General features: G+C 45.9%; 1 protein-coding gene across 1 annotated transcript in view; it reads right to left on the bottom strand.

The window, feature by feature from the left end:
• Nucleotides 1-25,193, bottom strand: part of LOC137618242 (serine-rich adhesin for platelets-like) — a 124,190-nt gene that overhangs the window by 68,195 nt on the left and 30,802 nt on the right. The window contains exon 3 of the mRNA XM_068348392.1: nucleotides 7,702-7,947. Within this exon, the coding sequence (XP_068204493.1) occupies nucleotides 7,702-7,947 (246 nt within the window). The remainder of the gene's footprint in view (nucleotides 1-7,701; nucleotides 7,948-25,193) is intronic.

The following is a 25,193-nucleotide window of genomic DNA, read 5'->3' as shown; positions in this document are numbered from 1 at the left end:
GAGACGGCTGTGACCAAGGAGTAGCTGGGGAGTCTCTCCTGTGCTGGCTAGACGAGGCTCGAGGAGTAGCAGGACCTTCGGACGCGGGCCTCCTGTGGATGGCTCTCCTCGGTGCTTGAGGTCTAGGAACACTCACCTCCTTCCTCTTCAAGACCTTCTCCATGATCTCCTCTGCCTCCTTCAGGGGAAAGAGGACGTCTTCCCATAGGGGCAGGCTTCTCAGGGCCCTCGCTTCCCTGTCCGGTATCCTCCTCGACAGCTTGCTCAGAACAGTGTCTCTCCTCCTGAGTACCAAGATGGCTGATTGTCCTAGGGACTGGTAGGACAAGAACTTTAATGCCCTACCTCCCGAGATAATTAGCTCCTTCAGGAGAGCCTGATTCCCCGGAACAGAAAGGTCGTAGGAGGATTGAACACTTACGAGAGTGGAGGCCCACCAATCTAGCCAAAAGGCAACGTTTGTTAGGTCTTTTGCCATCTCCTCCATCATAGTCGCCTCTGACTGGGAGAAGCAGATTGGGGCTGATGAGGTCCTAGGCCTAAAACTTCGAGGGAGGGTTCCAACTTGCAGGCCCCTGGACGTTGACCCTCCGGAAAGTAGAATTTACTCTGGGACCTCAGTCCCTGCAGCAACTTCGAGGAGCTCTGAGACTTAGGGGCCTCTGCATTGCGAGACACAATCTTGTTGACGCGAGCGCTACCGAGCCTCACGTCTCTGGCCACTGGAAGAGCCAACGAAGCCCTCCGCTGGGCGGGGGCCTCCATTAGTCTATTGAGGCTAGAGCGCCAGGGATCCTCGTCGGAGGGTTCAGGCTCCTCAATACGATGGTGTCGTCTAATGAGGCCTATCACCCTCCTGTAAGCCGAGTCCTCTGCTGGGGCGCCCTCCACGTTGTCGTCGATGTCCTCCGTCTGGCGGCCTACTTCTCTAGAGGGAATCCCACAGAAGGATGCCTTCGCGTAAGGCTCTGGACGCAGGACGGGCATTGCCGTGGCGGCAAGGGGCTCCGTCCTTTGCCTGTCCTTAGTCATGGAGGACGCGGCTTCCATGGGCTTGCCTGACGGAGGAAGCCGTCTCTCATTCTCTAGGGTCCGTGGTGCCACTTTCGAGGGCACGACGAGGCTGCCCGTCCAAGCGAGCGACTCCCTTCGCTGGGCGGATTGAGTCGGAACTCTCGTGGTCTAACGCCTGTCGGCGGAGGTCCGCGAGGCCGGGTCCCTCCGTGGTTCTAGCTTGTGGCTGGAGGAGAACCTTCCTGGAGACTTGTCTCTGGGTCGCCAGCCTGAAGTGCTAGGGAACGAAGTAAGTTCCACGAGCTTACTGCAGGGGATGACCACCCATTCCTCCTCTGGTGATCTCCTCCTCCTGAATTTTCTCCTAGGAGACCTGGAGCGCCTCCTCCCATGTCGAGACCTGGAACGTGACCAAGAACGGGAGTGCCTCCTCCGGGATCTCTCACGCTTCCGTCGGGAATTCCTCCGGTTTTCTCCTTCCGAGGAATAGGGGCTTGTCGCAACCGATGAATTGGAGGACTCTTCATAACCAGTCCGAGGGGGCGGGGCCTGGAGAGTGGTCGTCTGAACAGCTTGTTGTCCTACGGAGAGCGCGGGCTGCAGGAACACTTCCGGAACTGACAACGGTGGTGCTGGGGGAGAGCGTGGAAGCTCTACGTCGGGGAACCAGGATCCGAGGCCTTCTTCCAACCTCAACGGGGACCTACAAGGCATCCTAGGAGGGACCCATTCAAGGGGATCCGCCGCCGGCGAGTCTTCCTTCTCTGGGGCGTCTTCAGCTGCGGAGGTACCTGAAAAACCTGCCCATGATGCGGGCGAAGAGACAGGGACAGTTTTACTCCACATGGGATCATCCGAAGAGACATGACCCGCGCGCACCAAGGCATCCTCTCTAGGACCCCCACTAAACTCCCCTTCAGGCCCCCCACTTGGCTGGAAAGATGCTGCTACCCCACTATCATGGATAAAAGACTCTTGAGGAAGAACTTCTGGCTTCTTCCCCGCAATGGACTTACCTCGTCCCCAACTCTGGGTAGGGGAAGATGGAAGGGAAACCCTATTCGACGGTCCTTCTGGAGACGTAAAGGACAAAGAGGTGTTAGCCGTCTTGGGCGACCGCTTGGCAGACTTCTTTTTCTTGGTACTGAATCGTACCCACTGGACCTCACTCCAAGAAACGCACTCCGGACACGTGTACGACGGAGAACACACTCTACCCCTGCACGACGAGCACAAGGAATGAGGGTCTACCTCCGACTTAGAAAGAAACGCACCACACGACTTCCCGGCTCTAGGCCCAGGACAACGGCGGGGATGCTCCATCACGCACTATTGCAACACCGCAGGACACAGGAACGCAGCGGGAAAGGGTAATAAGGACAAGGATAACACGTGAGAACACAAGGGAAGGATAAGGTAACCACACAGGGACACAAAGGGATAGCACAGGGATACCACGTGGGACACAATGGAGTCGGGGACACAAAGGGTTGCACTGAGATAAGGAGAGCGTCGAGATGATATCACGACGCGACCAGAGAACTTACTGAGGGTCGAGACCCAAGCTAGCACGCTCCCTGACCCGGGACTAGCCTCAGGGCACGTATCCTTCCGCCTGAGGTTAGCCTTCACAGAAAACGGAAGTAGGGTAAACAAACTGCATTTTTGTGTTGGGTTCCAAGGGATGAAAACCTTGCAAGTATGCTTGCTTGCTTGGCTGGAAGATTTTTAAAAGGGTTAATGTAAAGGGTAGTTAGATGCCTAACTTAGGTCCCTCTGACTGGGATCGCAAAGGTAATTCTAAGAGATAATGAAAGACTGCTCTTCCAAACTTAATAATAGGGGAGGATTAGGTCTACTCCTATGAGACCATTTCATCCACCAGAAGCCCTGGTAATGAGGGATTCAATAGTTCTTTCCAGCAAGGAATTCTAGTAGCTCAGACTAGAGCCTGCTCCAAGATCTATAACTAGATCTGAACCTTCATAAAAGCTATAGGAACTTGTTTTCAAAATTGTCAAACAGTCCTTAGCCAAAGTGACAAGGTCTTGGAATGCTCTCCATTATAGAATCAGTCTAGTAAGAAATCTCTTTGATCTGGACTGCCCTCATTTACTGATTAGAATCTTCCCCAGGCAGACGTTAGTTAGGATTCCATGTGACGTGTCAAGCAAGCTCCTTGCAACTATTTGGTCCGGAGGTCTATTCTGGCTCATCATGAGAGGCTCCAGACTTGTTGAACGTTTCTTATTTGTAATAAGTTGAGATGCCCATCTGACTTCCTTGTATTTCCTGGTCTTATATTCCAGAGAAGAGGGAGAACATTGGCTATTGCCATAGCACTGACTGAAAGTGGTGCTAACGAGCAATCTGGCAAAGTTAAATGATTCGTCGCAGGAAGATCATTTACGGCCAAGCTTCATTAGGAGGTATGGAGGGCATAGCTCTCCTGGTCATACCTGGTTAGTACTTCTTGGTAGTCATGAGCGATTCTACTCAGTGATATCTTGATTTCTTGGGGAGAACATCTAGATTATTCTCTACGTAAACCTCCTTGTCAGGCTTCCTGATAAGGACAGAGGTGATTTACTGCTCTTAAGGTCCTTACTCTTAAGTGATTACTAATCTTTTCCAGAGAGGCTTGTACCCTTTCTAGACTGGGAAAGAAGTACCGAAGTCCTGTTTAACCTATCATAGGAAACAAAACAGGAGGCAACCTTGGACTTCGTGGGAATATTCTCAGGGCGTTACGTCCCCCCCAAGAACATGGGAAGCCAAGTTTCTCCAACAGGTTAAATAGCCCAGTGAGAAGAGGAAAAAGGAAAAATAAAATATTTTAAGAAAAGTAACAACCTGTAACAGTAACAATCATCTAGGTTAATGTGGGTAAGGGTTAGGTTGGGTAGGGAATGTTGGGCGTTTGTCAGTGCGTATGGGCCAGGTAGTGAGGAAAGTGAAGAAGAGCGGAATGAGTTCTGGAATGAATAACTAGGTGTGTAGAAGGACTGGGTAGAAGGAATTATTTAGTTGTCATGGGTGATTTAAAAGCTAGAGTGGGCGCTGGAGAGGTAGAAGGTGTCATTGGGAAGTAAGGCGTACCAGGTGAAAATGAGATTGGTGAGAGACTGGTAGATATGTGTGTTGAACAAGAGATGGTAATAAGTGCTAGCTTTTTCAAAAAGAAATATAAAGACAAGTATACATGGGTAAGAGTGGCAAATGGAAGAGTAGTAGAAAGGGCATTAATGGATTATGTGTTGATAACTAAAAGAATGTTTGGAATATTGAAAGACGTGCACGTGTTTAGGGGTATGGCTAATGGTATGTCTGATCATTTTTTGGTGGAAGGAAAATTAGTTGTAGCAAGAGTGGAGGAATAGAGTAGGTGGATGTAAAAGGGAGCTAGTGAGGGTTGAAGAGCTAATAAAACCGGGGGTAAAAAGTAAATATCAGGAAAGGTTGAAAATGGCATATGACGAAGTGAGAGTAAGAGAAATTGGTAATTTAGAGGAGGAGAAGTTAGTAAAATAAAATTTTGTTGGGATTGAAAGTGATGTTTGTGGCAAGAAGGTTGTTGGAGGCAGCATGAGGAAGGGTAGTGAACGGTGGAATGAAGGAGTGAAGGTAAAAGTGGAAGAGAAAAAGAGGGCTTTTGAAGAATGGCTGCAGAGTAATAGTATAGAGAAGTATGAAAAATATAAAGTGAAAAATGTGGAAGTAAAGCGCAAGGTACGTGAGGCAAAGAGAGCAGCTGACCTGAGGTGGGGTCAGGTATTGGGTCAGTCATATGAAGAGAATAAGAAGAAGTTTTGGAAAGAAGTGAAGAGAGTAAGGAAGGCTGGCTCAAAAATTGAAGAGACAGTGAAAGATGGAAATGGAAGGTTGTTAAAAGGAGAGGAGGAAAGGAAAAGGTGGGCGGAATATTTTGAAAGTTTACTAAATTTTGAGGATAATAGGGAGGCAGATATAATTGCTGTTGCAGGTGTTGAGGTGCCGGTGATGGGAGATGAGAATGAGAGAGATTACAATAGAGGAAGTGAGGAGAGCACTAGATGAAACGAGGGTGAGAAAAGCGTCTGGTATGGATGGTGTGAGAGCTGAGATGTTGAAGGAAGGGGGTGTGACTGTACTTGAATGGTATGGTGAGATTGTTTAATGTGTTTTGTGTTTTCAATGGTACCAGTAGATTGGGTTTGTGCATGTATTGTACCACTATATAAGGGTAAGGGAGATGTGCATGAGTGTTGTAATTCAAGAGGTATTAGTTTGTTGAGTGTAGTTGGAAAAGTGTGGTAGAGTAATGATTAGTAGGATTAAGGATAAAACAGAGAATGCAATTTTAGAAGTACAGGGTGGTTTTAGAAGAGGTAGGGGTTGTATGAATCAGATTTTTACAGTTAGGCAGATATGCGAGAAATATTTAGCAAAAGGTAAGGAGGTGTATGTTGCGTTTATGGATCTGGAGAAACAGTATGATAGAGTTGATAGGGAAGCAATGTGGAATGTGATGAGGTTATATGGAGTTGGTGGAAGGTTGTTGCAAGCAGTGAAAAGTTTCTACAAAGGTAGTAAAGCATGTGTTAGAATAGGAAATGAAGTGAGTGATTGATTTCCGGTGAGAGTGGGGCTGAGACAAGGATGTGTGATGTCGCCGTGGTTGTTTAACTGGTATGTTGATGGAGTGGTGCGAGAGGTGAATGCTCGAGTGCTTGGACGAGGATTAAAACTGGTAGATGAGAATGACCATGAATGGGAGGTAAATCAGTTGTTGTTTGCGGATGATACTGTACTGGTCGCAGACACAGAAGAGAAGCTTGACCGACTAGTGACAGAATTTGGAAGGGTGTGTGAGAGAAGGAAGTTGAGAGTTAATGTGGGTAAGAGTAAGGTTATGAGATGTACGAGAAGGGAAGGTCATGCAAGGTTGAATGTCATGTTGAATGGAGAGTTACTTGAGGAGGTGGATCAGTTTAAGTACTTGGAGTCTGTTGTTGCAGCAAATGGTGGAGTGGAACAAGATGTACGTCAGAGAGTGAACAAAGGTTGCAAAGTGTTGGGAGCAGTTAAGGGAGTAGTAAAAAATAGAGGGTTGGGCATGAATGTAAAGAGAGTTCTATATGAGAAAGTGATTGTACCAACTATGATGTATGGATGGATCGGAGTTGTGGGGAATGAAAGTGATGGAAAGACAGAAATTGAATGTGTTTGAGATGAAGTGTCTAAGGAGTATGGCTGGTGTATCTCGAGTAGATGGGGTTAGAAACGAAGTGGTGAGGGTGAGAACGGGTGTAAGAAATGAGTTAGCGGCTAGAGTGGATATGAATGTGTTGAGGTGGTTTGGCCATGTTGAGAGAATGGAAAATGGCTGCCTGCTAAAGAAGGTGATGAATGCAAGAGTTGATGGGAGAAGTACAAGAGGAAGGCCAAGGTTTGGGTGGATGGATGGAGTGAAGAAAGCTCTGGGTGATAGGAGGATAGATGTGAGAGAGGCAAAAGAGCCTGCTAGAAATAGGAATGAATGGCGAGCGATTGTGACGCAGTTCCGGTAGGCCCTGCTGCTTCCTCCAGTGCCTTAGATGACCGCGGAGGTAGCAGCCGTACGGGATTCAGCATTATGAAGCTTCATCTGTGGTGGATAACGGGGGAGGGTGGGCTGTGGCACCCTAGCAGTACCAGTTGAACTCGGTTGAGTCCCTTGTCAGGCTGGGAGGAACGTAGAGAGTAGAGGTCCACTTTTTCTTTTGTTTTATTTGTTGATGTTAGCTACCCCCCAAAATTGGGGGAAGTGCCTTGGTATATGTATGTAACAACCATAAAATACAGTAAATATTTCCTATATAAACTATAAAAACTTATACAAAACAAGTGGAAGAGAAATAAGATAGAATAAACTTGTCAAAATGCCCTTCCCTTTGATTACTTTTAATGGGTATCTTGTTTTGCATAAGGAAAGAAACTCATTTCGGTAAAAGAATTAGTAGCACCTACATTAATATTCAAGAGAAATAGTGTGATGAGCTAGTGGCCAAGCCTGTAAGCAAATGACAAGCACTGCCATCCAAATGCACAATCATCATCATAAGCTATAACTAGTCCACTGCAGGACAAAGGCCTCAGAAACGTCTTTCCACTCACGTCTGTTTATGGTCTTTCTATGCCAGTTTATACCCGTAAATTTTCTTAGTTCATCAATCTGTCATCTTCTCTTCCTTTCTAATGTAACCCATGGATAGGGAACATAAGCTATAAACAAGAAATAAGTGGTTCCTCCTGGCACCTACTTCAGTGAGAGGATGGATATAAAAATCAGGCTACTAACTAGCGTGATGGAAGAGACTGAATTGGTTCGCCATTAACCACCAAAGAAAACAGGAAAATTTTTGTGCTTTAGGGGTAACGTCAGCTTCAAGAGATGAAGCAATTAAAACATCGGGAGAGGTTCGTAGAAATAATTGTTGTGTTCCATGACACCAAACCAGGTAACAAATACCTATACATTACTGTATGTGATAAAAGATTTAATCCACTAGAACCAACCATCAGTATTGGGAATTGTTGGCAGACACCTCTAATTCATTTTTGTCAAGTAGCCACAGTTGTACCTCACTATACTTAAATAAAAATGAATGATAAAAGTGGCTGATAAATTCTGTTAATAAAATACAATAAAATGGGTATCAAACCTACCTCTTATCACCTCTCCCCTTTTTTCCAAGTTTAGCAGAGTGACGTAAACCATTTGCACCATGTCAAAACAAAGTGGAATATGTAGTTCCTTGCAAATATGTCTTGCTAATCCATCAGGCGAATTTTCAGCGGAGCTCCACAGGAAGTATTTTACCATTCTACACCGATCTGATAAAATAGACTTTAGGTTGGCCCATATTTGCCTCATGTACAAAATTCCTTGCCAGTGACATTCTTCCTTAATGCCTGTAGAAATAAGTAAGTGTATAAGTTTAAATACAATTTTCAAGCTATGTACATATAAACCATGAACTCTTAAATTCTAAAATTTTGCCATCATTTCAAGCTTTACCCTTTAATGTTGTTTGAGAGGGCAAATGCTTACATTCACCTGATAAACCTGTCACTGATGGGGAGGATATTCAATATTTCAATTATGAAACCTAGCTAAACTTCTGCAGTCAGTTGATGAGGATAGAGAAACAGAAGAAGCAATAAAAATCAACAATCTGTACCAAAAATAGTTTGTCCTGAAAAATACACGCGCTTGTAAAAACAACTTGGCAAATGCAGAAGTCCATTGCTAGTTTGCTAAGCTTTTAACAACAAAATTACTAGGATTATCTTTTACAATTGTACTTATATATTTCATCCTACATCAGTTCATATAGCAGTGACAACTTTTATTACTGTGGGGGGGGATCAACAGAGGCATTAGGAATGTAGGTCTTCGCCAAAATGATAATGAATTGACATACAAAGATAGAGAAGCAGTTTTACCAGGACAAAATGCAAAGATGACACTACACAAGATACAACACTATACTCCCTGTCAACTACTGTAACTTTGTGAAAGAAGCGACGCTTACAACATATGAGGGTCCCCTCAAATGTTTTGTGATTGATAAACTTTTGACAGCGTTATGAAGTTTTTTATTCAAACTCATTCATATATTACCAGTACAAAGCTGACTATATTGAATAACATTTAGTTAGTGTATGATAACAGCAAATATTTCATACCACTTGTGAAGTATAAAATTACCTTAGATACAAAATATAAAAAATGTTGAGAGTAATTTGTATTCTTCACAACTATTCAAACTTGATTCATTAAAATGTTGATATGTCTTCAGCAGTACTGGGACGGACATTGAATCATTAAGAAGGTAGTTGGTGAATTAGCCAAGCCTCTCTGCCTGTTGCAGATTAGTCCCTATGTCCATAAGTCTAGAACTGAGAAGTGGAAAAATTTACTTTAAAAGACTAGGGTTTGTATAACTGGAACATATACAAATCATTTTTGAAATTTGGTGTTTGTTCCAAAGCATAAACCAATCTTTAGTCCAAGACTCTTTCACTTGTGTGAGGAATCTTGTAGAACCAAACTGGAAGGTTCTTATCTTTACTGGATAGGCATGGAGATCGAGAATCTGCAAATGCTTGCTGCACTAGGGTGGATTAACTTATAACCCACCAACTCACTGACCACTGCCTACCTACAGTTAAGTGACACACTAGGTAATCTACTGCACCGTACTACATTCTTTTCATGTGCTTTCTATCATGGTATTTCAGTTCATACTACTTTTCTGGGGTAATTGTACACATTAACACAGCTTCAGTACAAGGTAAGACGACTCATAACACGAAAGTCATCGCCACACCATGGTATGAATAAGTAACAACAAAACATTTGTCTGTATCTAACAACACTCGCTGATAGAGTAAAAAAGTCACTAATAGTTGATGTTTGAAATGCACTCAAAATTGAAAACAAAAGTAAAAATTGCACAATTATCTTAAAAAGTCAAGATATTTAGAATGCCACGTCTGCTTAAACTAGTCGGTCTAGGCTGATGAAATTGAATGGTGTGTTTTCAAGTTTTGTATACACGATAACACTTTAAATACACTACAGTATTAGTAGTTTTTTTTAATGAACATATAAAATATTTATTTTACCAAAAGTGAAAAACTATAGGATAACAAGATATTACTGTAGAATATCACTAATGTTCACAATGCTCTAGTAATAAAATCTGTGAATCACTACAATATGTTATTTTCATTAGTAAAATAAATTTTTGAATATACTTACCCGATGATCATATAGCTGTCAGCTCTGCTGCCCGACAGAAAAACCTACGGGCGGAATACGCCAGCGATCGCTATACAGGTGGGGGTGTACATCAACAGCGCCATCTGTCGAGTAGGTACTCAAGTACTCTATGTCAACACAGAACCAATTTTCTCCTCGGTCCACTGGGTCTCTATTGGGGAGGAAGGGTGGGTCCTTTAATTTATGATCATCGGGTAAGTATATTCAAAAATTTATTTTACTAATGAAAATAAAATTTTTCAATATTAAACTTACCCGATGATCATATATTATTATTATTATTATTATTACTTACTAAGCTACAACCCTAGTTGGAAAAGCAGTATGCTATAAGCCCAGGGGCTCCAACAGGGAAAATAGCTCAGTGAGGAAAGGAAAAAAGGAAAATAAAATATTCCAAGAAGAGTAACAACAATAAATATCTCCTATATAAACTATAAAAACTTTAACAAAACAAGAGGAAGAGAAATAAGATAGGAGAGTGTGCTCGAGTGTACCCTCAAGCAAGAGAACTCTAACCCAAGACAGTGAAAGGCCATGGTACAGAGGCTATGGCACTACCCAAGACTAGAGAACAGTGGTTTGATTTTGGAGTGTCCTTCTCCTAGAAGAGCTGCTTACCATAGCTAAAGAGTCTCTTCTACCCTTACCAAGAGGAAAGTGGCACTGAACAATTACAGTGCAGTAACCCCTTGGGTGATGAAGAATTGTTTGGTAATCTGTGTTGTCAGGTGTATGAGGATAGAGGAGAATATGTAAAGAATATGCCAGACTATTCAGTGTGTATGTAGGCAAAGGGAAAATGAACCGTAACCAGAGAGGAGGATCCAATGTAGTACTGTCTGGCCAGTCAAAAGACCCCATAACTCTCTAGCGGTAGTATCTCAACGGGTGGCTGGTGCCCTGGCCAACCTACTACCAAGGTATAGGTAAACTGGCCTTACAGGAAAAAGTATACTGTGCGAATCATCAGTTACCTCCTTAAATGACAGTACTGTAGAGGAGTGAAATCTGGTATCATTATTAGAAAGATTTTGGATCTTGGCTACAAATTCTGTAACAAAAGTAAATGACAGATCTTTCCACCCTCTAGAGTGTGAAAAAAAAATAGGTTATGTAGTTTGCTGATTCACACCCAGGGGGGTGGGTAGAGATCAGCATATATGTTAACCTTAAGAGCTAAGTATTCCGTATTTCATTTTAGCAGTTATTCAAAATAACAAACATAAAATTAATAAGTACCTGGTAAGGAAGTCGACTTGAACAATTACTCTGCCTTTTTAAGTACGTCTTCCTTACTGAGTCTCGCGATCCTCACAGGACGCTGAGCGACTCCTAGGAGCTGAAGTATGAAGGGCTGCAACCCATACTAAAGGACCTCATCACAACCTCTAATCTAGGCGCTTCTCAAGAAAGAATTTGACCACCCGCCAAATCAACCAGGATGCGAAAGGCTTCTTAGCCTTCCGGACAACCCAAAAAACAACAATAAAAAGCATTTCAAGAGAAAGATTAAAAAAGGTTATGGGATTATGGGAATGTAGTGGCTGAGCCCTCACCCACTACTGCACTCGCTGCTACGAATGGTCCCAGGGTGTAGCAGTTCTCGTAAAGAGACTGGACATCTTTAAGGTAAAATGATGCGAACACTGACTTGCTTCTCCAATAGGTTGCATCCATTACACTCTGCAGAGATCTGTTTTGTTTGAAGGCCACTGAAGTTGCGACAGCTCTAACTTCATGTGTCCTTACCTTCAGCAAAGCATGGTCCTCCTCATTCAGATGGGAATGAGCTTCTCGAATTAAAAGCCTGATATAATAAGAAACTGCATTCTTCGACATTGGTAAAGAAGGTTTCTTAATGGCACACCATAAAGCTTCTGATTGTCCACGTAATGGCTTAGTCCGTTTCAAATAGTACTTAAGAGCTCTTACTGGGCATAGTACTCTTTCTTGTTCATTTCCAACCAAACTAGCAAGGCTTGGAATTTCGAACGATTTGGGCCAAGGACGAGAAGGAAGTTCGTTTATGGCTAAAAAACCAAGCTGTAAGGAACATGTAGCCGTTTCAGATGTAAATCCAATGTTCCTGCTGAAGGCGTGTATCTCACTGACTCTTTTAGCTGTTGCTAAGCAGACGAGGAAAAGAGTTTTCAAAGTGAGATCTTTAAAAGAGGCTGATTGCAGTGGCTCGAACCTTGCTGACATAAGGAATCTTAGTACCACGTCTAAGTTCCAACCTGGTGTGGCCAACCGACGCTCCTTCGTGGTCTCAAAAGACTTAAGGAGGTCCTGTAGATCTTTGTTGTTGGACAGATCTAAGCCTCTGTGACGGAAGACTGCTGCCAACATGCTTCTGTAACCCTTGATCGTGGGAGCTGAAAGGGATCTTTCCTTCCTTAGGTATAATAGGAAGTCAGCTATCTGAGTTACAGAGGTACTGGTTGAGGATACTGATTTGGACTTGCACCAACTTCGGAAGACTTCCCACTTCGACTGGTAGACTTTGAGAGTGGATGTCCTCCTAGCTCTAGCAATCGCTCTGGCTGCCTCCTTCGAAAAGCCTCTAGCTCTCGAGTCTTTCGATAGTCTGAAGGCAGTCAGACGAAGAGCGTGGAGGCTTGGGTGTACCTTCTTTACATGCGGCTGACGCAGAAGGTCCACTCTTAGAGGAAGTGTTCTGGGAACGTCTACTAGCCATTGCAGTACCTCGGTGAACCATTCTCTCGCGGGCCAGAGGGGAGCAACCAACGTCAACCTTGTCCCTTCGTGAGAGGCGAACTTCTGCAGCACTCTGTTGACAATCTTGAATGGGGGGAACGCATAAAGGTCTAGATGGGACCAATCCAGAAGAAAGGCATCTATGTGAACTGCTGCTGGGTCCGGAATCGGTGAACAATAATTTGGGAGCCTCTTGGTCATCGAGGTTGCAAACAGATCTATGGTGGGTTGGCCCCACAATGCCCATAGTTTGTTGCATACATTCTTGTGAAGGGTCCACTCTGTTGGGATGATTTGACCCTTCCGGCTGAGGCGGTCTGCCATGACATTCATGTCGCCTTGAATGAACCTCGTTACAAGGGATATGTTTCGATCTCTTGACCAGGTGAGGAGGTCCCTTGCGATCTCGTACAACTTCATCGAATGAGTCCCTCCTTGCTTGGAGATGTACGCCAGTGCTGTGGTGTTGTCGGAGTTCACCTCCACCACCTTGCCTAGAAGGAGGGACTTGAAGCTTCTCAAGGCCAGATGAACTGCCAGTAGCTCCTTGCAGTTGATGTGTAACTCGCTTTGAACCGCATTCCACGTGCCCGAGCATTCCCGACCGTCCAACGTCGCACCCCAGCCCGTGTCCGATGCGTCCGAGAAGAGAAGGTGGTCGGGGGTCTGAACAGCCAGTGGCAGACCCTCCCTGAGGAGAATGTTGTTCTTCCACCAAGTCAGTGACGACTTCATCTTCTCGGAAATAGGAACTGAGACCGCTTCTAGCGTCTTGTCCTTTCTCCAGTGAGCAGTTAAGTGAAATTGAAGGGGGCGAAGGTGAAGTCTCCCTAACGCAATGAACTGGTCCAGTGATGAAAGCGTCCCTATCAGACTCATCCACTGTCTGACAGAACACCGGTCCTTCTTCAGCATGGACTGGATGCATTCTTGGGCTTGACTGATTCTGGGGGCCGACGGAAAAGCCCGAAAAGCTTGACTCTGAATCTCCATTCCTAGGTAAACTATAGTTTGGGATGGGACGAGTTGGGACTTTTCTATAATGACCAGGAGACCCAATTCCTTGGTCAGATCTAGAGTCCACTGTAGATTCTCCAGACAGCGACGACTTGACGCAGCTCTTAAAAGCCAGTCGTCCAAATAGAGGGAGGCTCTGATTTTTGCTAAATGCAGGAATTTGGCAATATTCCTCATCAGTTTGGTAAAAACTAGAGGTGCCGTGCTTAGGCCAAAGCACAGGGCTTGGAACTGGTAGACGACCTTCCCGAAAACGAACCTTAGAAAAGGTTGGGAATCTGGGTGGATGGGGACGTGAAAGTACGCGTCCTTTAGGTCTAACGAGACCATCCAGTCTTCCTTCCTGACCGATGCTAGAACCGACTTTGTCGTCTCCATGGTGAACGTCTGCTTTGTGACAAAGACATTCAGAGAACTGACGTCTAGCACCGGTCTCCACCCTCCTGTCTTCTTCGGCACTAAGAAGAGGCGGTTGTAGAAGCCCGGGGATTGATGGTCCCGGACTATGACTACCGCTCCCTTTTGTAGTAAGAGAGACACCTCTTGCTGTAAAGCTAGCCTCTTTTCCTCCTCTCTGTACCTGGGAGAGAGGTTGATGGGAGTCGTTGCTAGAGGGGGCTTGCGCAAGAATGGAATCTTGTACCCCTCTCTGAGTAACTTCACAGACTGTACATCTGCGCCCCTGTTCTCCCAGGCCTGCCAGTAGTTCTTGAGCCTGGCTCCCACTGCTGTCTGAAGAGGATGGCAGTCAGACTCTGCCTCTAGAGGACTTGGAACCCTTCTTCTTGCTCTCACGTTGACTTCCGGCACGAGCACCTCCTCTGCTGGAGGCTCTGCCACGAAAGGGCGGGATGAACCTTGAAGCTGGCGTGTCCATCCTAGGTCTAGGTACGGAGGGCAAAGGGGTGACTTTGCGTGCGGATGACGCCACCAGGTCATGGGTGTCTTTCTGGATCAAGGAGGCAGCAATCTCCTTGATCAACTCTTCAGGGAAGAGACACTTAGAGAGTGGAGCAAACATCAGCTCCGACTTTTGACATGGGGTGACTCCAGCTGATAAGGAGCAAAGGTGATCTCGCTTCTTGAGTACCCCAGACACGAAAGAAGCCGCAAGCTCACTAGAACCATCCCGAATGGCTTTGTCTATGCAGGACATGATGAGCATGGAAGTTTCCTTATCCGAAGGGGAGGTCTTCCTGCTCAATGCTCCCAAACACCAGTCCAGGAAGTTAAAGACCTCGAAAGCGCGGAAAACTCCCTTCATAAGATGGTCCATGTCCGAAGGGGTCCAGCAAATCTTGGAGCGTCTCATAGCCAGCCTGCGGGGAGAGTCTACTAGACTTGAGAAGTCGCCCTGGGCAGAGGCAGGAACTCCCAAGCCGAGAACTTCTCCCGTGGCATACCAGACGCTAGATCTGGAAGCAAGCTTGACCGGGGGAAACATGAAGGATGTCTTTCCCAATTGCTTCTTAGACTGCAACCACTCTCCCAGTACCCTTAAAGCTCTCTTGGACGAGCGAGCGAGTACGAGCTTCGTAAAGGCAGGAGCTGCTGACTGCATGCCTAAAGCAAACTCAGAGGGAGGTGAGCGTGGTGCTGCAGACACAAACTGGTCTGGATACAAATCCTTAAAGAGCGCAAGCACTTTCCTAAAGTCTAAGGAGGGAGGCGTGGTCTTGGGTTCTTCGATGTCCGAGTGTTGGTCGTCAAGATGTGCAGCTTCGTCATCATCAGAGATACCATCGTCTGAATGTTGAGGAGGAAGAGGCAACGGAGTGGGCTGGACGGCTGAGTCCGGCAGCACGGGTGCATGCGTGGCTGCACTGGACCCAACATCATGCCACTGTTGGTCAGTCTGAGAACTGGCAACAACCAAAGCTGAGTGGGTGCGCAAAGAGTCTACTCCCGACTGTGGAAGGATAGCGGAGACCACCGTGGGTTGCAGAGGCTGACGCACCGCGTCAAAACACGGCAGCCTAACTCCACCCTCCTGTTGTTGTGGTAGCTCACGCACGGCAACGGAGTGCTCCGTGCGTCTGTGAGCGTCAGCATGCGTCTGGCAGGGTCGACTGCGCATGGGTGGAGGAGCTCTCACAGCCGGAGAGTGGGAGCAGGCAGCCTCAGCGTCTGCTGGGCGCACAACCGTGGCAGGTTGTAGGCTAACGGGTGCAGCATCAACCTTCTCCGCAGCCGGAGTGTGGGAGCAGGCAGCCTCAGCGTCTGCTGGGCGCACAACCGTGGCAGGTTGTAGGTTAACGGGTGCAGCGTCAACCTTCTCCGCACGAAACTCCTGCATAACCGCAGCTAACTGAGTCTGCATAGACTGCAGTAAAGACCACTTAGGGTCTACAAAAGCGGCAACAGACGGAGCTACTGTCCGTTGTGACTGAGGGTCTACAACAGCGGGTGCGGCAACAGACGGAGTTACTGCCTGTTGCGGTACCGCTTTGCCTCTCTTGGGAGGTGTGCAGTCGTCGGATGACTGCAGCGAGTCCGAACTGACCCAGTGGCTACACCTGGGCCGTTGGACTAGCTCGGAAGGGACCTTACGTTTAAGAGGCCGTGAGACCTTGGTCCATCGTTTCTGTCTAGAAACCTCTTCCGCAGACGAGGAATAAATGGGCTCACTCGTCTTCTTGTGGGTGGGACGATCTCGGTAAGATACGTCCGAAACCACGGAGGGTACGTCTGTACGCTGATTAAAGCCTGTCGAACCCTTTGGTCGTACGTCATTGCTTCTCCCCTGGGCTTGGGAGCTTGCAAGAGGTCCCGGACTGGGAGGACGACAGGCACGAACAGACGCACCCTCATGCGTAACACTGACACTTTTCACTGCACTGACACTCACTTCACTTCCCACTGCACTTTTACCTTTCAACTCTCTGACGTCAGCCATGAGTTGATTGCGGTCATTCGCCAATGACTCGACTCTCTCACCTAGAGCCTGAATGGCACGCATCATATCTGCCATTGAAGGTTGATGAGAGCTAGCAGGGGGGTCGGGTGCAACCACTACAGGGGAAGGAATAGGTTGAAGGGCATGGGGAGAGGAAAAATCAATCGAGCGAGACGAACTCCTCCTGATCCTATCCTTCTCTAGCCTACGTGCATATTTCAGGAATTCTTGAAACCCGAATTCCGAAAGCCCAGCGCATTCCTCACATCGATCTTCCAATTGACAGGCTTTACCCCTACAATTGGAACAAACGGTGTGCGGATCAATAGAGGCCTTCGGAAGACGCCTTGAACAGTCCCTAGCGCTACATTTCCTGTACTTGGGGACTTGAGAAGGGTCAGACATCTTGAATTAGTCAAAGGGGGGAATTCAAAATCTATCCAAGTCGTCAACAAATAATCCAAATCCAAAAAAGAATGCAAGGAAGTATTGAAGATAACTTCTGCACAGCGATAGCTAATAACTAGAGATGAATACTTCACCAAATAACGTGAAAATCAATCCAGAAAACAAGAGCGTATTCAGTAGGTCTTGCCGGTGACACGACAGAGAGAAAATTGGTTCTGTGTTGACAGAGTACTTGAGTACCTACTCGACAGATGGCGCTGTTGATGTACACCCCCACCTGTATAGCGATCGCTGGCGTATTCCGCCCGTAGGTTTTTCTGTCGGGCAGCAGAGCTGACAGCTATATGATCATCGGGTAAGTTTAATATTGAAAAAACTAACATACTCTAGTAAATCCTTATAATTACATGTACATAAATTAACTTTCTTTACATTTAAATTTTAATTATATCCCTTTAATTCATTTGGCTTCTTTTCATAATATTTATCTAATTATTTCCAGCTTATTATTTCCTTTTAATATTATTTGATTCCTTCCTGCATAATAAATCAATACAAGCATTTTATTTGATATATATAAATAAAATGAAGAAGACTATTCAAGCATGTTTTTTTGGGCTCAAGCCATGTTGTCCTGATGGAAGCTTCCTATAGACAGCTTTCTAAGGGATATTTGGATACAGTGATACTCCCAGAGAATTGACCATAGGTCTCCAGAATTCTAACTCCTGGCGCGAGTATCCTTAAAATTTCTCTTATGGATATCGCATAATATCAGGGGACGTATATCTGGATACGACACATGGCAATCTTCACCCCGAATAGTTTTCGCTTCGAGGGGGAAGTGTGGCGAAATTGAAGGGGAGCCGTTATCAAGGTTACCCTTCCTCCCCTACTATTACGAGGCTCCAAGATGGCGCTCATTCCTATTTTGGTAGCGATTTCGCACGGTGTTCTCCTTGTTCATCTACCATTCTAGATCGTTCTTTTGAGGATTAATTCTGCATTCTCCAGCATCTTCTGCCTCTGGAAAGTTGAGTATTTAATCTTTACGGTGTATAATCTTTAGCTCCTGTCTCACAATGAAATTAGCATAAATTTAATGAGTTTATTGGAGCGTAGCCGGTCACCAGAGGCGCCATTTTGGGCGCTGTCATTCGTCATGCATGCTTTATTTAGTTAGCAGAACGACATTCCCGTTATTAAGCTTTAATTAATTATAGCTATTTAGGCAAAATTATACAAGAGAAGATATGATCATACAAACAATTTTCCTCTTCCTAAATGTGGCGATCGTATACGTTAGAGTCTCGGCGATATAGGTAGCCGAGATCTCGCCCTGCGCTAGGGTAGCCTAGCCTATACGCTTTAGTATACTTTCATACATTACCCCCGTTTACCCTCGTGTATCGTTTATCAATTCAACAGGAGATAGCATATCTCCTAGAATTCATTATATAATCCGATACTCGTCTCCTTTGGAGATTTAAGGGTAAATCCTTCCTTCCCTCTGAGTGCCGCCATGGGCGACAACCCTATCTTTGTCTTGCCATAGAGTAGTACACTCCGGCTTGACTAGGCTAGTGTTTTCTGTCTTCCCCCCTTGCCGGTGAGTATCCAGGCTTGGTTTTACGACAGTAACTCAAAGAGTATTCAGTCTTTATGGCGACAGCTGGGCTGCCGGGTGAGTAGTCACTCCCCTGCCGGCTTACAGTTGTCGGCATAGGAAGCTTAGCTTCCCTAGTCCGCACCTGAAGTGGTAGTATATTGCCGCCACCTTCTCCCCTGCGGTCTAGAAGACAAGTCTTGTTTCGGCAGACCCCAGGCTGAAGAATCGACATTCTTCTGCCGCCTAGGATGGCGCAGATATTGAAACAAGGTTTCATCTGTGTTTGGAAATGGCGGCAATCCTGCCGCCTTCTCCCGACACAACATACAAGACCCTTTCCCTGCCCCTCTCGGTCCTTTAGCGATAGCCTAGCCATCGCATGTCTGTGGCCATTGTCCTACAATCTCCCAGCTTGCTGGGTAGATCGTGGCGCCGGCCGGGCTCCTACATAGGCGGCTTGATAGCTGCTTCGACTTTCCCCTACGGACGCAAGGCTCCGGGAAAGGTTGTGCCAGCTGTGACGGCTGCCGGTGGGAGACCCTTTTATATTTGAGTGTTCTTCAGTCCTCCCTTGGACTGCCATCCACATCTCTGAAACCGGCAGTGACCGGCAACAGATCTTGTGGCTGGATGGAAGCTAGAATGATTCATTCCCGCCTTCCATTTGAACCCTCATTCTGGAGGAAGACAGTAGGAATAATATACCTACACCCTTCTTTATTGTACTAAATCTACATTAATAAGGCAGCCCATCACTCCATGCTTTCTCTCTCTCTCTGTCGGCTAGTGCCGTCAGGTACAAACCCACTGCCGGCCAGACCGGTGCCGCCAGGTACTAGCCTAGCCAGCAACATGCCGGCTGAGCTACAGTATATGCTTATACAGTAGCCAGAATTTCTGCAGTATAGTACATACTGCAGGCAGAAAACTATAGTATAAATTATACAGTAGTTTATACTTCCAACATACCCAGTGTATCCTTTCACAGTCTATTGTTAAGATCAATTTTATATTGAAGTGAAATATTCTTTCAATACACTGATGAAAGTCATCAGTTCATAACTTACCCCACAATATTAATATTCTTATGGAAGGGTTAGTGCTAGTATACACTAATTCTACCACTAGATGTTAGAACCCTTCTCCCTTGATTTTCCCTTTATAAGGAAATTCTAACATTAATATTGGGGGAGGTCACAGCAATTGACTGGACAGGAGACACAAGAATATGTCTTTCCTATTTTCTTTCTAGCTTACTATCCTAAGCTATAATGGTTAAGTTACCAAAACATTATTGCATGTAACTTATCTATCAAGTGTGATAAATAACCGCATACTCATTTAAATTTCCTTTCTTTACAGGAGGAGACCAAAATGAAGTGTGAGGTGATCTACTGCAACCACAAGAGTAGGAACTCTTGTGGTCACACTATGTGCAGGACTCACGCCGCTTGTGCCATTACCACTGAAACCTTGCGATATTGGGACCCCATTAACTGCAACGTCTGTTCGGCCATGGTGGCCGAGGGTTTCGGCGACCCCAAGTCAACGGAGTCGAGGGACGCAGCACGTAAGAAGCTTCGCAAATGGGTACGAGGGTTCCAGAAGAACTCTCCATGACCGTACCTTCAAAACGACAGGATGCGTAGCTTGCTGTTCCCCAAAGCAGGTAATGAAGCTGTCATGCCCCAGACCTCCCTGCGTCCAGATTGCTATTGAGGCGTACGTCAGTGAGGCGATGCAAGGCATGGACATCCACCAGGATGAAAGGATGTCTGAAGTGTCCATGGACACAAAGAAGGATCTCCTTAGGGGCGATCCAGAGAAAGAGTCTACTCTACCTCCCGGAGGAGAAGAAGACGTGGATTCGTCGGAAGTGGAGGAGTCGCTTCCACCCGTGCCGGCACCAGAGCCGACACCATTTACATCTTCGGCTCCTACCCCTCCATTGGACGGCATGGGCCAGGCAGTTTTGGATCATATTACCACTCTGATGGAGAATCTTTGCAAAGAGAGCGAAGCACGGGAAGCAAAGCTCACAAGAGAGCTCCGTGAAGTGACACAGACCACCGCCGCCCGAGGGTCTTACAAGCGACCTAGAGTTCAAGACCTGCCAACCTGCTCCGAGACCAATCCCTGGAGGTACGCGGAGTACATGCCGATTACCAACGGCAAGCTCTACATCTCAGAGAAGATGGGAGCAGTTCCTCTAGACGACATTCAGTTCTGGACGAGCTTTAATGCCTACCCTGACTGCTTCATTCGACTGAAGCATGAGCCAACGTCAAAGGAAGACACAGAAGCGAAGGAGGTCATGGTTTTCGACCATGACAAGGCACAGGCTCTCTTGTCGAGCAGCCTTTCTTGCTCCTGCTTCCAGAGCCTTCCCCTTTACGCCGAAGGCGTTCCAGACTGTTGCCAAGGCAGTTGAGGCAGGCAAACCATGCCCTACACTAGAGGAGTGTAGGCCTTTGTCGTTAGCCCTGCCCACGGATGAGAAGAAATGGAAGGAAGTCCACCTAACCTTCTCAGTAGGAAAGCTGGATGCAGATAGCGCGGGACGACAGTTCAGCGAGAATCTCCCTAAGCTGTCGGACTTTTTCTTGCGAAAGGAGCAATAGATGAAAGAGAGGCTTGCCGCCTCCCTGTCCCTCCAGAGCTGCGTCGAGATGTGTGCAGGCCACAACAGCACCCTAGACATGCTCACGGTCCTGGCCAAGATTCATATGGCCACCTTAGTAAAGGACCTGTACGCCTTCATGAAGGCTAGGAGAGCCTGTAGGAAATTCGTGTTTGCTGATGCGACAGTAAAACACGAACCCAGGAAGTTGATTTCTTCCAGCATCTGGGGTAAGGACCTCTTCCCGAGTAAAGCAGTCAAAGAGGTAGTCAAGAAAGCCGCCACGGAGAATAGGAACCTTCTCCAGAAGTGGGGTATCTCTTCAAAGAGGAATTCTTCCCCAGATGCGGGTCCCCAACCAAAGCGGAAGTCAAAGAAGCCAAGACTACCCTCTCGGCCTACTCAGCAACATCCCACGGTCATGGTGACCGTGATACCACAAGTGGTTGCTCAGCCACAGACCACCTTCTAAGTGGTGACTCAACAGCTGGTTGCCCAGTCACCAGCTTTCAACCCAGGGTTTGAGAGGCAAACCACTAACTTTCGTCCGAAAGGAAGAGGTTCTCGACGGGGCTCCTCAAGACACCCCTCCCGAGGCAAGGGAGGATGCAGTCAGGGTGGCAAGCCCTCCGAACCACCTAAGCAATGAGATGCTTCAGGTAGGAGGGAGACTCCAACACTTTCGAGATCATTGGACCTTCAATCCCTGGGCCCACAGCCTAATCAAAAATGGACTAGGCTGGAAATGGAACAAGTCTCCACCTTCATTTCCTCATTTCTTCCAACACTCCACCCCCTTACTGGAAGAATATACCCTAGAACTCTTGAGCAAAAAGGTTATAAGGAAAGCAAAGTCCATCAAATTCCAGGGAAGGCTGTTTTGTATTCCCAAGAAGGACTCGGACAGACTCAGAGTCATTCTGGACTTGTCGCCACTCAACAAATTCAGGATGTTAACCCTTCAACACATAAGGACCCTGTTACCAAAAGGGGCGTACACAGTCTCAATAGACCTGGCAGAAGCTTATTGGCACCTCCCAGTCAGCTGCCCCCTCTCCTCCTACCTAGGATTCAAGTTACAGAAGATAAAGTATGTCTTCAGAGCCATGCCCTTCGGACTAAACATAGCCCAAGGATCTTCACGGAACTTGCAGACACAGTCATACAACAACTATGCCTAGATTCAAGATCAAAATCAACTTCAAGAAGTTTCTCTCTCTCCAGCTTGAGGTCACACCACCTCTCTATTCCACCAAAGAAGAGGAGAGAGACTGCGGGTTTCGTCAAGAGACTACTGAAATCCGACAGGATCTCAAGACGTCAACAGGAAAGAGTACAGTGATACCTCGGTAGTCGAACGACTCTATACTCGAACAATTCGGAGTTCGACCAAAATTTTCGAGAAATTTTTGCTGCGGTGCTCGACCAAAAATTCGGTACTCGACCAGCCGAACACGTGACGACCGCATGGGCTTTGTGATGATCGCGCCATCTCGGCCACTCTCGCTTGTTCGGGAAGCATCAGTTCTCTCGAGAGCGTCACTCAGACAACGCGCGATCAGCATTCGTTGTGATTTAGTGATTTTCAGTGCTTTTAATTGCTTTTTTAGCTTTCATAATGAGTCCCAAGAAAGTAATGAGTGTTAAGGGGAAGGAGAAGAGGAAAACAGTGCGAACAACGATCGAGTTGAAGAAGGAAATTATAGCGAAATATGAGAATGGTGTACGAGTGTCCGATTTAGCGGTAGAATACGGAATGGCGAAGTCGACCATTTCTACGTTTTTAAAGCATAAAGAAATGATTAAGAAGGCGAATGTTGCAACGGGAGTTACGGCGGTAACTAAGCAAAGGCCACAAGTGATTGAGGAGATGGAAAAGTTGCTTTTAATATTTATTAAAGAAAAACAGTTGGCCGGGGAAAGTGTTAGTGAAGCGTTCATTTGTGAAAAAGCGTTGCATATCTATGAAGAATTAGTGAAGAAAAGTCCGAGTACCAGTGAAAGTGATTCATTTACATTTAAAGCGAGCAGGGGTTGGTTTGAAAAGTTTCGTAATAGAACAGGTATTCATCGTGTTACTAGGCATGGGGAGGCAGCTAGTTCGGATCAAATTGCAGCCGATAAATACGTGGGGGAATTCGATCGGTACATAAATGAACAAAATTTGATCGCACAATAAGTCTTTAATTGTGATGAGACTGGGTTATTTTGGAAGAAAATGCCAGCCAATACGTACATTACCAAGGACGAGACGAAGATGCCAGGTCACAAGCCAATGAAAGATAGGCTAACATTGTTGCTGTGTGCAAATGCAAGTGGCGATTGCAAGATCAAACCCTTGTTAGTGTACCACTCGGACAACCCCCGGGTGTTCAAACGAAATAATATTTGTAAAAGTGCACTACCAGTTATGTGGCGCTCGAACACTAAATCTTGGGTCACAAGACAATTCTTTACTGAGTGGATAAACGAAGTGTTTGCCCCCCAGGTTAAGGCTTACCTCATTGAAAAGAGCTTGCCAATGAAATGTCTTCTGGTTATGGACAATGCTCCTGCACATCCTCCAGGTCTCGAGGATGACTTGAAAGAAGAATACAGCTTTATCAAAATCAAATTCTTGCCCCCCAATACTACTCCCATACTCCAGCCCATGGACCAACAGGTCATTTCAAACTTCAAAAAACTCTATACCAAGGCCCTTTTCAGAAAGTGTTTTGAAGTGACCAGTGACACGAAGTTGACCCTAAAGGAATTCTGGAAGGAACACTTCAGCATCCTCAACTCTGTTAACATGATTGACCAAGCTTGGCGAGGTGTGACCTATAGGACATTGAACTCTGCCTGGCGTAAGCTGTGGCCATCATGTGTCACAGAGAGGGAGTTTGAAGGTTTCCAACCAGAGGCGGGTCCAAGCACTGCTACCCCTGTAATTTCTGATGACACTGATGTCGTTGAGGAAATTGTTGTCATGGGCAGGAGTTTGGGGCTTGAGGTCGACAAGGATGATATTGATGAGCTTGTAGAAAGCCATTCTACCGAGTTGACTGTGGAGGAATTGTTGCACCTGCAACAACAACAGCAGCAGGATCTGATTGTGGAGCAGGAATCTTCAGAAGAGGATGAGGTAAGGGAGGATGTTCCAAGTTCTCTCATCAATGAAATTTGTTCCAAGTGGGCAGATGTGCAGGCTTTTGCTGAAAAATACCACCCAGAAATTGCAGTAGCAAACCGGGCAGTGCATATGTTTAATGATAGTGTCATGTATCATTTTCGAAGAATACTGCAGAGGAGGAAGAAACAATTAACAATAGACCAGTTTTTCACAAAAGAAAAGAAAGCTGCTACATCAAAGCCTGTTTCTCCTCCAAAGAAGAGACAAAGAAGAGAAGAAACCCCTGAAATAGATCTGCCCACCCTTTCATTGGAGAGAGAAACAACTCCTGAAGGAGAACTACCCCGCCACATCATGGAAGGGGACTCTCCTTCCAAGCAGTAACCTCCCCCTTCCATCCTCTCCACATCCATCCCTGTATGCCATCGAACCGCTGCTCAAAGGTATGTTCACTACAGTACAGAAAATGGTTTAAAATTGTTTTATTTTAGTACAGTAAATGGTTTAAAATTGTTTTATAGGATTTTCTGACCAATTTCATACACATTTAGATAATTATTGTTGTTTAGGTACACGTTTTATTAATATTTTGGGCCTGTTCGAGTGCTTGGGAACGGAATAGAATATATACCATTATTTCTTATGGGGAAAAAAAATTCGGTACTCGAACAAATCGGAGGTCGAACACGGATCTCGAACGGATTATGGTCGAGTACCGAGGTATCACTAAATAAATAAATAATTAAATATATATATATCAAATATATATATATATATATATTCTTTTATGGTCTCTCGTGACATGGTTGGTTTCGAACTGGCCTTTCATTAGAAGGGGCTAGCGTTCGATCCCAAGTATGAGGTAGAAATTTATTTCTATTTGAACACGATGTTGTGCTGGGCTCTCTTCAGTTTGCAGCAGTAACAGACCCAGTGTTAAGAGCACAGCTGAAAGATGTGTCAGGATACTGGAGAAGATATGCATCA

This window comes from Palaemon carinicauda, chromosome 24 (assembly GCF_036898095.1).
Source record: "Palaemon carinicauda isolate YSFRI2023 chromosome 24, ASM3689809v2, whole genome shotgun sequence".
Lineage (NCBI taxonomy): Eukaryota > Metazoa > Arthropoda > Malacostraca > Decapoda > Palaemonidae > Palaemon > Palaemon carinicauda.
This window is presented reverse-complemented; position numbering and strand designations above follow the sequence as displayed.